Source organism: Hermetia illucens, chromosome 2, assembly GCF_905115235.1.
Source record: "Hermetia illucens chromosome 2, iHerIll2.2.curated.20191125, whole genome shotgun sequence".
Lineage (NCBI taxonomy): Eukaryota > Metazoa > Arthropoda > Insecta > Diptera > Stratiomyidae > Hermetia > Hermetia illucens.
The window spans coordinates 74,112,307-74,125,038 of record NC_051850.1 but is presented as its reverse complement, the minus strand read 5'-3'; the positions used below and the strand labels follow the sequence as shown (position 1 = coordinate 74,125,038).

At 41.9% G+C, this 12,732-nt stretch overlaps 1 protein-coding gene across 8 annotated transcripts in view; it reads left to right on the top strand.

Annotated features, from left to right (window-relative positions):
* Nucleotides 1-12,458, top strand: part of LOC119647923 (nuclear distribution protein nudE homolog) — a 105,350-nt gene extending 92,892 nt beyond the window's left edge. For 6 of the 8 annotated variants that reach the window (XR_005248966.1, XM_038049250.1, XM_038049251.1 and 3 more), the window contains 2 exons: nucleotides 11,831-11,914; nucleotides 12,317-12,458. Coding sequence is in view for 5 of the 8 variants with exons in the window: in XM_038049250.1 (XP_037905178.1) it covers nucleotides 11,831-11,887 (57 nt within the window). In the remaining 3 variants the exon portion in view is untranslated. Of the gene's footprint in view, nucleotides 1-11,830; nucleotides 12,290-12,316 lie in introns of those variants that run through there. The other 2 variants (XM_038049252.1, XM_038049254.1) reach the window with 2 other exon arrangements.
* Nucleotides 12,459-12,732: the final 274 nt, after the last annotated feature.

Below are 12,732 nucleotides of genomic sequence, written 5' to 3'. Positions count from 1 at the left end.
TGTCGTTTCCATGATGCAGGAAATATCCCCTCGAACATGCACGCTTCGAACAACTCAGCGAACATGTCCGGTCTGGATTTCACGGCAAGTTTAAGGGCCCTATTCGGAACGCCATCCAGACCCGGAGCTTTGTTATTTCCTATCCTAGTGCAGATCTCCAGGAGCTCGTCAGCACTGATGACTGGTGGTATTGTCACATTCAGAGGTTGCTGGAAACTGTCTATGTCCTCCTCTTCCTGGGGGAATAACCCTTGGATAATTTTTAACAAGAGTGAAGGGCACGTGATCTGCGGAGATGATCGGCCTCTGAATCGCCCCATCATGATTTTATAGGCGCTCCCCCACGGGTTTACGGCCGCTTCCGAACAGAGCTCCTTAAACTTCCCCTCTTGCTCCGTTGGATGGCGAGCTTGAGGGTTTTGCGGGATTCCTTATAGGCGCGCTCTTTATGCCCTTGGACGATTTTTCCTACTGTCTGAGCCGCTTTTCTGACTCGGTGACAAGCTGATCGAAGGCTGGCCAGTTCAGTATTCCACCAGTAGTTTAGTCTTCTACGGGGGAGTGAGCACCTCCTAGGCATGGACGCGTCACATGCTTTGGCGATACATTGAGCCACATGGGCATCTCTTTCCGTAAAGGCGCCTGCTTTATTAGGTTGGTCTAACCACACCTCTATGAAAGTCTGCTCATTCAGAGCTTTTGCCGATCAGCTTAACATCGTTCTCGATTTCAGTCATGATGGTCTTCTGCCCGGTGACTCCACCCATAACCCAAAGAAGATTGTCTGGTGATCGCTGTGGGTGTAGTCATTGCTGACGCACCAGTGCAGGGCTGACAAAAGTTAGGTCTACGATTGAGACGGACCCCCATTTTCTGAAAGGTTTTTACAGAATTATATACAACTGTGCGAATACGTCTAATAGACTGCGGACCCTTGCATTTGTCTCTCTGCTACCCCACTCACGGGCCCAAGCATTGAAGTCACCAGCAATCACTCTTGGACTATGACCCCTTGCGTCGAGAACAAGACTGTCAAGCATTTCCTTGAATGCGGGAAGTATCAGGCTTGGTGGGACGTAACAGCTGTATACATATACCCCGTTTATTTCCGCCCACACAAAGCCGCTGTATGTCTGACCTTCAGTACATTGTATGGCTTGTCGACCACATACCCATATCGCCGCTGCGACAAAATGCATTTGGGGTCTCTATTGCACTCCGTGGCCATATGTTCTTTCTCCCCATTGTCTGTCTGTCTTTTTTTTATTTTTAAGAAGGTGGAAATCTTCAAAAGACTGGCCTGGAATTTTTACCCACTAAAATCACCCCCGACTCGCTTACATCGTCATCACACCGAGTAAAATTACACGCAGGATATATAATCCTGCGCAAAGGAGGAGGAGAAGGATAGCATCGATCAAAAGTACAAAAAATATGGACAATTTCAACTTAGTCGCCTACATCGCGCATCTAAAGTTAGCAAAATACTTAACGACTAGATTGGACATTCGAATGTGAAAAAAGACGAAAGTCGGATCTGCTGAACAAAAAGCTATACAGAATGAAAATAAAGCCACTACCCTAGAGATTCAACAAATACCGAATTTCATTATTAATAAATCGGTAACATTTACGATAAGTAAGCTGGAACTATTCAACAAAGCACGCCATTTCACAATAGATACGAAGCCACGAATTGAAGACATAGTCATCGACATAAGAGGAGCCATTCGTGATCTAGAAGCCGAATAAAAGGAAATCTTTCGCAAGAATTGGGGGTATTCTGGACAGAAGAACAAAAAGCAAAAAAGCATACAAATATGATCCAGTAGTTAAGAAATTACGAGAAAAGGTTGTTTTCTACACGAAACGCGGTTGTAATAATGGACAAGAATGAATATAACAGCGCCCTAGAAGAAAAATTGAAGAATGCGAATTTTTTTAAAGTTGAGTTATAAAGGGTAGAAAATGCGTTCGATGAAAGTAGGAAAATACTTGGAAACATTACAGACCGAAAGATACTAAACTCGTCTTTATCGAGAATGAGGCTCCAACCAAAAATCCATGAGACAGGTTTTATTTGTTTCTTCTGTAAGTATATTTGAGTGCAAAACTATCCCGTTTGTACGTTACCGGTAATGTATATGCATTTAACATATCAGACTACTCACTTTAGTTTGATATTGATATTTAGCAGCTTCAAATTTTTCAGTTGGGTATTTTCTGAGAATGGGTCCGTTAAAGAAATCATCACTTTCAACTCCCCGCCTTTCCAACAAATGTTAAAACTAATACTGGGATTGAAAGAGTACTAATCAAGACCTTTCATTTGATACCCAACATAACTATATTCAGTGAAAAAAATGTACACTCCCCTTTTGCATGTATGAGAATACCCTCTTAATCTCAACGTAGAAAGATGTTACTCACTGCATGTCTAGGCGTTCCCAGTTCTCGCCAAATTTCATATGAAATGGTATAACCGTTTCTGAGAAAAGTGCGTGTGACGGACAGACAGACATTGAACCAATTTCAATAATGTTTTGTTTGCAGCGGAAAGCATATGCATCATAAAAGAAGGGAGGTAACCCTGAAGGAAACTACACAACGCACTTGGTAAAAAATGTATGCAAACAAGAAAATAGCAGGTAACAAGTCGTAATACCGGAAGGTAACCCTTCTGGTATAAAGGTTTTGTGTTCATATTATGTGAGAAACTTTCTACGCACATTTTTCCATTCGTATATGGTTAAAAACCCAAAATATTCCTTCATATTCTTTTCAAACTGCAAGATATATGTACATTTTACAGACGTAGATATGCTCACGCTAAACAACCACACATTGCCTATTATCGAATACTGTTTTCCATATGCATGTATATAAATTGATCTAACACCAATTTTCGATTTACTACCACTGTGATTTTTTTTTTTCAGTTTCTTCGGTTAGATAGGTTCTAAGAACGAAACCTGTTACGAAATTTTATACGAAGGTGTGGTCTGCGAGTCCCTTTACATATAGTCAGTGGGGCCAGTTTGTGTTGAGTTTGAGGGGGGCTCCTCATTCATGTCAAAGGGTGTGTACATTTTTTTTCATCAAATACGGTTGCGTGGGATATCAAATGAAACGATTCGTTTGGTACTTTTCGAAAATCATCTTGTTTCTAATATTAGGTGAAACATGGAGAAGTGAGGGCTCAACATGTGTGCCTCAAAAAGTAGTCTCGTTCTCAAAACCGATTCAACAGAAAAATCAGAAAAAATCCAAATCTAGGCCTCAAAATATATCCAGTTCCGGTATTTGCACAAATAAGTTGGTAATAGTATATTTTCATATTGTAGAATTTTGCCCGGAAGCCCCCTTAAGTGTCCGGATAGCTGAGTGGTTAGAGTGCAAGGCTGTCGTACGGAAAATCGCGGTTCAAATCTCACTGGTGGCAGTGGGATTTGTATCATGATTTGACGTCAGATACCAACACTAAACGACTCAGCTGTAAATGAGTACCTGAATCAAATCAGGGTAATAATCTCGAGCGAGCGCAATGCTGACCACATTGCCTTCTACAGTGTTTCGTTACGGTCTTGAATGAAGTGCTCTGATACACTTCAAGGACTTGGTCCGATATGGATTGTTGTACCAACGATTATTATTATTATTAGTAACCCCTCTTAAGCTCATCCTAGAGGCACACAATTTGGCATCAATATAAGGGATAACAACAATTTGAACAAGTTTGAAGAAAATCCAACTATTATTAACAAAGTTAACTTTTCCCTTTCTTGCGAATTTCGTGCATTCTACAACGTGTATGACATTATCACATGTCAATTCGTCAGCACCAGAACAACACAGCACCAACTTGATAAGTTAGTAAATGTTTCACGTTAGTTTAATCCCTCAAATTTCCAGCCCCTACAACTGTTTATTACTTGAATTCGCGAAGCTTTTATGCTACTGTTAACTCCCCTCTGCTAAGAATGCTTCGTGAAGAAAATTGCTTCCAGCTTGGTCGTTTCTCCTCATCACTTCATTTATTTAAGAAGAAAGAAGCGTCGAGACTGTAATAATTTCAAATTTTTCTTTTTGTCGTTTTCTTTTACTTTTCTTCTCAGTAATGTTCTTTCTATTATATATGCACATACAATATCTTTATGGAATTTTTCTGTTTATTGCACATTTTGAATTAAATAAATAAATTGGACTTGGGGATTAAAGTGTCGTAAAGAATGTACCGTTTATCATTTTTTGTTGAGAGCGAAGCATCCTGAATTGAAGTAAGGAATGCTTCGGTCTCATATAATAGTACGCGGTTAGTCTCTTTCCACATGTCGATCTTCTGTTGGACTGAAGTAACATTAGACGTGGGATCCAATTCTCTGCTTCTCAAATGCAAAGGAGATTATTTATTATTCTACCGTCATGCCTGGTGGAATTGACTAGAGGACTGTTTCTCAAAGAAAAACTCACGAAGAGAATGCAATTGAGTCTAGTGCAATGTTTTCAAATCAAGTACCCCTTCCTACCTAGTAGTGATCCTCAATTTTTTGGCAGCTCTATTGTGCATGTTGTAGTTTGAAAGAACTGCCCTTACTCGTCTATTGACAGATTCTAAATCCATATTATGCCATTGTATCACACCGGAAGTATATAGAAAGGCGGAAATGGCGAAGGCGTTGATTGCCGGCGGCCGGAAGCCCGCTCGCCCACTCCCAAAAACCGCCGGGACTGGGTTTCCGAAGCCCTGCACCATAAAAAAAATTCCTTTCTCGTCATGTGCATGCCGCTAACGAACCCACCGAGCGTTCCCTTATCCGGACGAAGGAACACGATGGGAGATTTGGCAACTCGACACACACATTCATATATATATATATATACTTCGAAAAACCCATGGACCCCTTTCCCACCCAACCCGCACCGAGAGGCAACCAACCTAAGGATGGGCAGAAGGCAACATCCATAGGCCCGCATCACAACGATGATGCGCTTCAACGCAAAGTGTGTGCGACCATGGGAAAATGTATTGCTACATCTCGATTGTCGCAAACACTTCAAGCAGAGACGCGGTGGTTATAAACTTCAGAGATATATTGATGTTAATCGAAAACAGTACGAATCAAGACTGGAGCCCACTAGGCCAGACTGTTACCGGACAGGACTCTTCGAACTATAGTACAGGTTGCAGGTCCAGCCCTAAGATCGGGCGTTTTCAGCGCTTTATGCAAATTTTGCGGGACTAGCCCCGTCGTCGAAATCACGTCTGGGACTACTTCCATCTTCTATAGTCCGAAATCTGCTTTATATCGTCCGCCAAGAGACCGTAGTTCCGGATTTTTTCTTGCTGTTTTTCAACAGTGTTTCGGTCCAACAGTACGGCTATATCGATTATGAAGGACACTCGTTCTTCATTGAGAAGCAGAACTTGATGGAGTCTGTTGTAATTAACACCGTGGTCGGTGGCAATAGGGTGATCCCACAATAGTTTGACCCAATCTTTTTCCAAGATTCTCTGCGGAGCATACTTATAATAAAGATGGTAGGTTGCAACGAGGTTATTCATCAAAGTTAGATTTTGATGGAGAATCTTGCAGACGTAGTTATGACGACTGGTGTACTCGTTACTACTCAACTTCCTACACGCAGATGTTATGTACTGGATGGTTTCCTCTTCACAGTTGCATAACCTACAACTAGAGTTGATAATTGAGGAGTCATGAAGAATGTACCGTTTATAATTTTTTGTTGTGAGCGAAGCATCCTGAATTAAAGTTAGGAATGTTTCGGTCTCATAAAATAGTACACCATTAGTCAACCATTTGTTGGAGGCTTCAATTATCAATGTCTGGGAACAAAAAAAAATTTATATGACCTCCGTGAATGGGTTTCTCTTTCCATATGTCGATCTTCTGTTGGACTGAAGTAACATTCGACATGGAATCGAATTTTCTGTTTTCAAGTTCAAAGGTGATAATTTATTATCTGACATGACGGTAGCCTAATTGGCTGTTATTGGCTAGAGCATCTATTGACGATTCTAAATCCGTGTTACTCCACTGTATTACACCGAAAGTATATAGAAGGACGGGAATGGCGAAGGAACAGCTCAGTTTTCAGAACAAGATGCAGACGCTCCAGCAACTTAGATTTAATTATTGCCGCAACCGGTGTTATTGCTTGCAATATGCTAAGGTATACCCTCAATTTGGATGTTATTTTGGCTGTATCCTTCGTTTTCTATGTATTTTCCCCGAACAATTGATTTTATCCGTAGCTCACCCGGCGGGTCATATCATTCTCCCATGATACGCGCCTGGTCGAATATCCAAAGATGATCTTGTAAATAAGTAACCGCGGACAAGCAGAACGTTTCCATTTGTGTTCGTCTCCCCTTACCTATTCTTCCCTTTCTTTAGGAGTAAACCTCCTTAATAAATCCGTAATCCGGAGCGAAGGAATCGACACACCTACCGTTTGGCTAGCGAGATTACTGCTACAGAGGTTCACAGCCTGATCTAAGTTGCAGCTACCAAGGTTATTCGTCTCCATAGTCAACATCATAGAGCGAATATTAGAGGTATGCGTAAGAGGACTTTAACAAAAGTCAAGCGACGACGGCTTTACGGTTTCTTACCAGGGCAGAGGCAAATCGTCAGACGCTGCCTCACCTCTGCCCTGGGAGCAGCGTGACCGTAGCGGCTCGCAGATGTTGAATGCTCCTTTATATAATTCGTAAAACACGACATGCCTACGAAACCGTAAAGCCGTCGTCGCTTGACTTTTTTTAAAAAAGTTTGGGTGCAAACCCTGCGAGGGGTCCGTGGACCAGAAAAGAAGGAGTAAGTTGCTCCTCAATTGGTCCGGTCCTGCATTAAGTTGATGCGGACTTAGGACCCCCCTTCATTCTCAAAACGAGGACTTTAACGTTCTGGATATTTTGGCTCAACAAAAGAGTCGAAAAGTTGAGATTGGTCGTTTCACGTAAACACTTCTTGGAACCAGGAGTGCTGCAAACATCGTCGGAAACTACCATCTCCACCTAGTTCCAATGATGTGCCTATCGAAGAAGTCAGGAAAGTGACCTCGATCTGGATGAGGCAGAAAACTTCTGGAGAAGTGTTTGGAGCGAATCTAACCGTTGCAATTTAGAATAATGTTCATAAATTGATAACTGAGGAGGATAAAGGATGTGCAAAAGGCTTCCGAGGCTGTAAAGAACGGATATGGTCACTGTAAAGCAGGCTGTCCAAAAAGCGAAATATCTCGACAGCCTACATCGATTATAAATCAGCCTTTGACTCCATATTACATTCGTGGTTATTACAAGGATTGCGCTTGTACAAAATCAACCCGAATGTCGTTCTTCTCCTCAGAACAGTGATGAAGAGTCGGAGCACGAAGCTACCGGTATCCTCACAAACATCAGGGGAGATATCAATCAGAGGTGGCATCTTCCAAGGCGAATCCCTAAGCCCACTGTGGTTTTGGTTGGATTTGAATCCGTTATCTCATCTTCTGCATGAAAGCAAATACGGATTTTAAATCAGACATGGTATATTGTCGAAATGTACATTGTCATTTGATATATATTGACATGTCGTCAAATTGTATGCAAAAGACCAGGACCAACTTCGTTCCTTGCTGGACATCACCATCCAGTTCAGCAGGGATGCAAGCATGCAGTTAGGTTTGGAGTAATGGCGCAAAAAGAATCTCTTCCAGGCAACTAGGGAATACCAGTTTGTATACCTCTACTGGAATACCATCGGGTCCTGGCGCCTTCTTTTTCATAGAGAGGACTTCCTGTTCCAATTCTTTTATAGTGAAAAGTTGACAGTCCTCTGCGCTCTCTGCGCCGATGTCATCATCCCATACGCGGTGCGCAAGGAATGGTGTCCGTACAATGCAGTCCATCTACGCGGTCTTAAGTGAACAGGATTTCCGCATAGCCCCAATTTTTCGGGTTACCAGTTTGTAACCGAGTCTCCACGGATCGCTATTCACCTCGTCGACCAGATCCTGCCAGCGGCGATCTTTGATCTTGTTTATTGCAGGTGACGAAGGCAATGTATTGATGATCGCTTGTCGTGAATTCTTCAAAAACTCGTCACCCGTCCACCAGCGATTCCGACGCGAAGGTTTCCTCTGGAATGCTTCCCTCGCAGTCTGGGCGCTGGAACGTTGGAGTGGATCCGGTGTTTAGAACTACCAGCCCTGTTCTCGCTGCCATTTCCAGAATTCGTTTCCCTCTGGAGTTTGTGTAAGGCATGCCCCATTCACAACTTTATTTGTTGTCCTCGGGCCTAGTTCGACTAGGACTCCACCACCCTTCGTTTTACGAATGGAAGACACTTCTGCTCCGCTATTTTCGGGTTTGATCTTGTAACGGATTTCACTGAGGACTTCCGCAAAAGTCTTGCCTTCCGTCGGCTTAATATGTAGAGCTGGCGGTCTAGTTTTCCTCCGTCTTCTCACCTTTTCTTTTGGCGCTCCGTCTTTCGTGTCCCCCTTAATTTTAGTCAGAGGTTTTTCTTATGACGCGACGTGTTGTTGTTTCTTGTTCCTCTTCCCCTTCTTCTTTTAAGCCCTGGAGAGTACCTGAGTGAAGTCTCCTTCAGATGTCCTTCCTCCTTTCGTTTTTCCCCAGTTTGCTCTGCAATGGGCTGTCTGGTCTGGTCCGCTTGGTACTCGTAGTGTTCTCGTCGAGAGACGCGGTTGTTTCTGCTTCCTTCGGATTTTCTCTTATTCCCCATGTTCGCTTATAACATGAAATTCTGTCCAGGAGGTCCTCCAGTTCCATTAGTCCATTTTTCAGCCCTTTGATGACGTTTTTCTGGAGGAATCGCAGATAGCATGCGCTTCACAACTGCCACGCATTTCTTTATAAGCCTTTCCTCTTCAGCTTGCGCCAGAGTAATCGAAAGCCCTCCTACTCAGCTTATATTCAAAACCATTTGGTTAATTTTGGTAGTTTCCACTGTGCCTCTTTCCACAATTATAGCATTGCTCATTAAGGTCTGGGTTCCAGTCTCCGTTGTAGGTGGCGAAACACTGCGAGTCCTTCTCTCGGTCTGCGCGTCCCGATGTCTCGTCGGGTATTTCACCCCTTGTTGCATCCTTCGCTGGGTGTTGGGCGAACGGTGAATTTTCGTGCTGCGTATAGTCAATTCACTCTCCATTTCCACTATCTCCTCGTTTGTTTTGTTCTTGTTCGCCATTTAAGTTGTTACCCTTGCACACGATGCGCAAGAGAACGGGCCGCAATAGTATGAAACGGGTATACTCTCGGGGAGAAAGCCCCTACCCCAGTTCCCTGGGGCCAATTAACTGATCCCAGAACTCACGGACGGATCAGCGCTCCCTCGGGGCAACGCCATCTACTAATACCGGTCCAATGCACCCTGCCCGACCAGGGTCCCGAAGGGGCTGGCTCTTGACACACGCCACAACTACCGTCTTGGCAAAACTAGGCTCACATCACCCCATCGACGTCGACAAGTGTGTCCCGGCATGTATCGCTCATTGGCAGTCCGCTCTTCACCGAGAAACTTTCTCGTAGCTACTACCTAGGACTTGCCCGGGCACCTCGATGACGCCACTCTCCGTATCGTAAGCGGCCCGTTAAGGATCGTTGACGACCCCTGAGGCAGGTGCGAGAATGAACTTAAAGGGGCTTTGCTGGCTTGCTGAAAATTATAGTAATATACTATTATTAACTTTATTTGAACAGATATCGAAATGGCGAGTATTTCGGAGCCTAGGCAACAATGATTTTTTTTTAACGAACGATCTTGAATTGCGATGAACTCATAAGGAGCGCCGTTTAACTGTTCCCACTAGAAAAAGTATTCACAAGCACCAGGCCATTTTCCTCATAGCGCTTGTTGCCGTTTGCCCCTTCACTCACATAATAATTAAGGTCGTCCTCAATGACGATATAAATCCGAAACACAACAGCGGAATGACTAGGTGCGTGCGGAATGAGAGAGCTGTCGAATGAAGTTCATTACACGGACTTGTGTGAAGCAATATACAACAAGTCCAATGCGCAATGCGGCATCCAAAATAGTTCGGAAAATTCAACCTTTACGATGCGTGACAGATAATAGTTGTAATAATAGCGTCATTTGCAACATGGCTTTTCGTTTTCGGCTGTTACTTTTGAGTGTAAATAATTTGATTGTACTCGTTTTGAGAACTGTGGAAAGCACTATTTAGTTTACAAGTACTAATCATTAATGTCACTTGCATTAGTCCCGTCGCTTCCATTCATAAAAATTGAATTTAAGCCGGAGGTATGTGCACTCTTAGAATCATTTTCTTGCATGAATTTCATAAAATAAAATACAGGAAGATCCATAAGCTTGTAGATTATGTGCAATGCCGTGATTTTGTGCGCGGACAATCGAATTGCCTGCATATTTTATGTTATGAAAATCATAATATTAATGTCTCTAAGAGTGCACATACCTCCGGCTTAAATTCAATTCTTATGAATGGAAGCTACTGGACAATGCAAGTGGCATTAATAATTAGCACTTGCGACACAAATAGTGCCTTCCATAGTTCCCAAAACGAATTCAATCAAATTATTTACATGCAAAAGTAACAGGCGAAAATAAAAAGCGCAGCCATATTGCAATTGGCGTATTATCTGTCATCAGAACCAACCTTGCCGACGTGGAGCGAACTTTGCCGACTTGAAATCTTCATTGTACATTGAACTGCGTGTTTCTCTCGTCCGCATTCCGCACGCATCGTAATTGTGTTTCCCGCTATAGTTATCAGCAAGCATGTTACAGGTCTCTGTGTCGAGAAGTTGTCAGAAGGCATCTATCTCGGTGAGAATATGAATCGTGCAATATAATGATGAGCTTCATCAACCGGTCATTGAATTGGTCGATATCTTTAATCTCATCACGGAGTCCGTGAGAGATGGCAATGCCAACACCACATTGAGCGTGTGGGCTACCAAAATAGAGAAATTTATAACCATTTTAACATATTCACGTCCAATGTCGCAGCTTTTGACACAGCTTTGCAGTAAGGGTACCAATATTTGTTTTGTTTGTATTTGTTTTACTCAGCCTAATTTACTTACGTCCTGACGCCGTCCAAGTTTCTCGCCAGGACTGGGGCCCGTTCTGCCGCGTTGGCTAAGGTGAACGTCCTAGCATTTCTCCGAAGCTTTGAATCCAACCCGATCATTTTTGATGTTAACGACATTGAATGCATTTTCTTGGTCGTCTTGTCGCTGAACCCGTCACCAACAGAGATTAGGTAGGATTTAACATAGTGAAGAAACTCCAACTATAACATTTGTCTTTTTCCCTGATCTCAGCATTTTATTTTTGTTTCACTGAGGATAGTAGAAAGTACGTGGCCTCAAACCCTCTTCCTGTATATCCTCTTGGAAATGTTTAGCTGCCGGTTTCCTAGTTATTTAAATCATAAACGTGGCCAATAATGGGTTTTATAAATATCTAATATCAAATTTTAAAATCTCTTCGGGAACTACGCTATTAGCGTATTTCAAACTGTCTGCAGATTGTTTTCGGTACGCGGCAACGGCAGGTATAAGGAAGAATAATAGGAGTATATTTGGCTTCATATTTATCACAATCCGATTTTTTATAAAATTGAAAGTATTAAATTGTGTATCATAAACAATCCAAGATGCACAGAATCGACGTGCAATTTCAAATTTCGCTGGCAAACTCTTGCTTGCTAGATAACGTTTAAATTTCGATATAAAGGCAGGCATATTTACTATTGAAAAGATATAAACATTTAAATATTGGTTGGTTAACTCTAAATGTTTTTTTTTCAGGCAATGGAATCAAAACTAAAGGATTATCGAGAACATGTCCCGGGTCCTAGGCAATGATATTATCTGCTTGATGTCAATAAACTGGTAATTTTGGCTAATCTATACCAGCTCTTTATTGAAATTAAACAAATTGTGAAAAAGACTAATACTAGCTGTCGGTCGTCTAGTACAATTTCCAATTGAATCTTGGAGAAATGTATGATATTTTAAACGCGCATGTGTGAAGTTTATACAGCATTCAATACATATTTATTAAATATAGAGATTGCGCCTTAAAAAAGATTACGTTATATCAATGAGACTGTGAATGCAAATGCCTGCAGATTGCACACTACTGACCTTAAAGAGTATAGAAGTTAAAACGTAAAATGAGCATTTTGAATGCGTCCTTTTTTTCTCGACAGCTGCGATTATTATATATTATTTAATTATAACTTCCATCGTCCACATATTCGCAAATGACCAAAGATTTAAAATTATTTTCAGCTGATACCACCTACCATTCCAATAGCAGTAAACACTTACAGACAACTTTACTGTTGTTAATTTGTTACAATTGAAGGTCAATAAAGGTAACTTCAGTTACTTTAAGACAAAAGTTCTATCAATAAATATTGTCCGTGCAAGATTTTTTGTCATAAATTTATTTTATAGTCATTCAAGTTCGAATCTCCGGAGCTAATGCAAGTATTTTCAACGATTACGGAAGATCAATAATTCAAGTAAATTTTAGCATTTGAACTAGTCATTTTCCCTTCTTATATTATTCCTAGTTTTAATATTAAAAGTAAATGCGTTAGGAAGTTCGTGAAAAAACGGTATGGGGCGGATTCCTCGGAGGACATGCTCGTTAGGGCCACACTTAAAGTGAAACGTGTAGCAAAGATAGAAACCGCCAATAA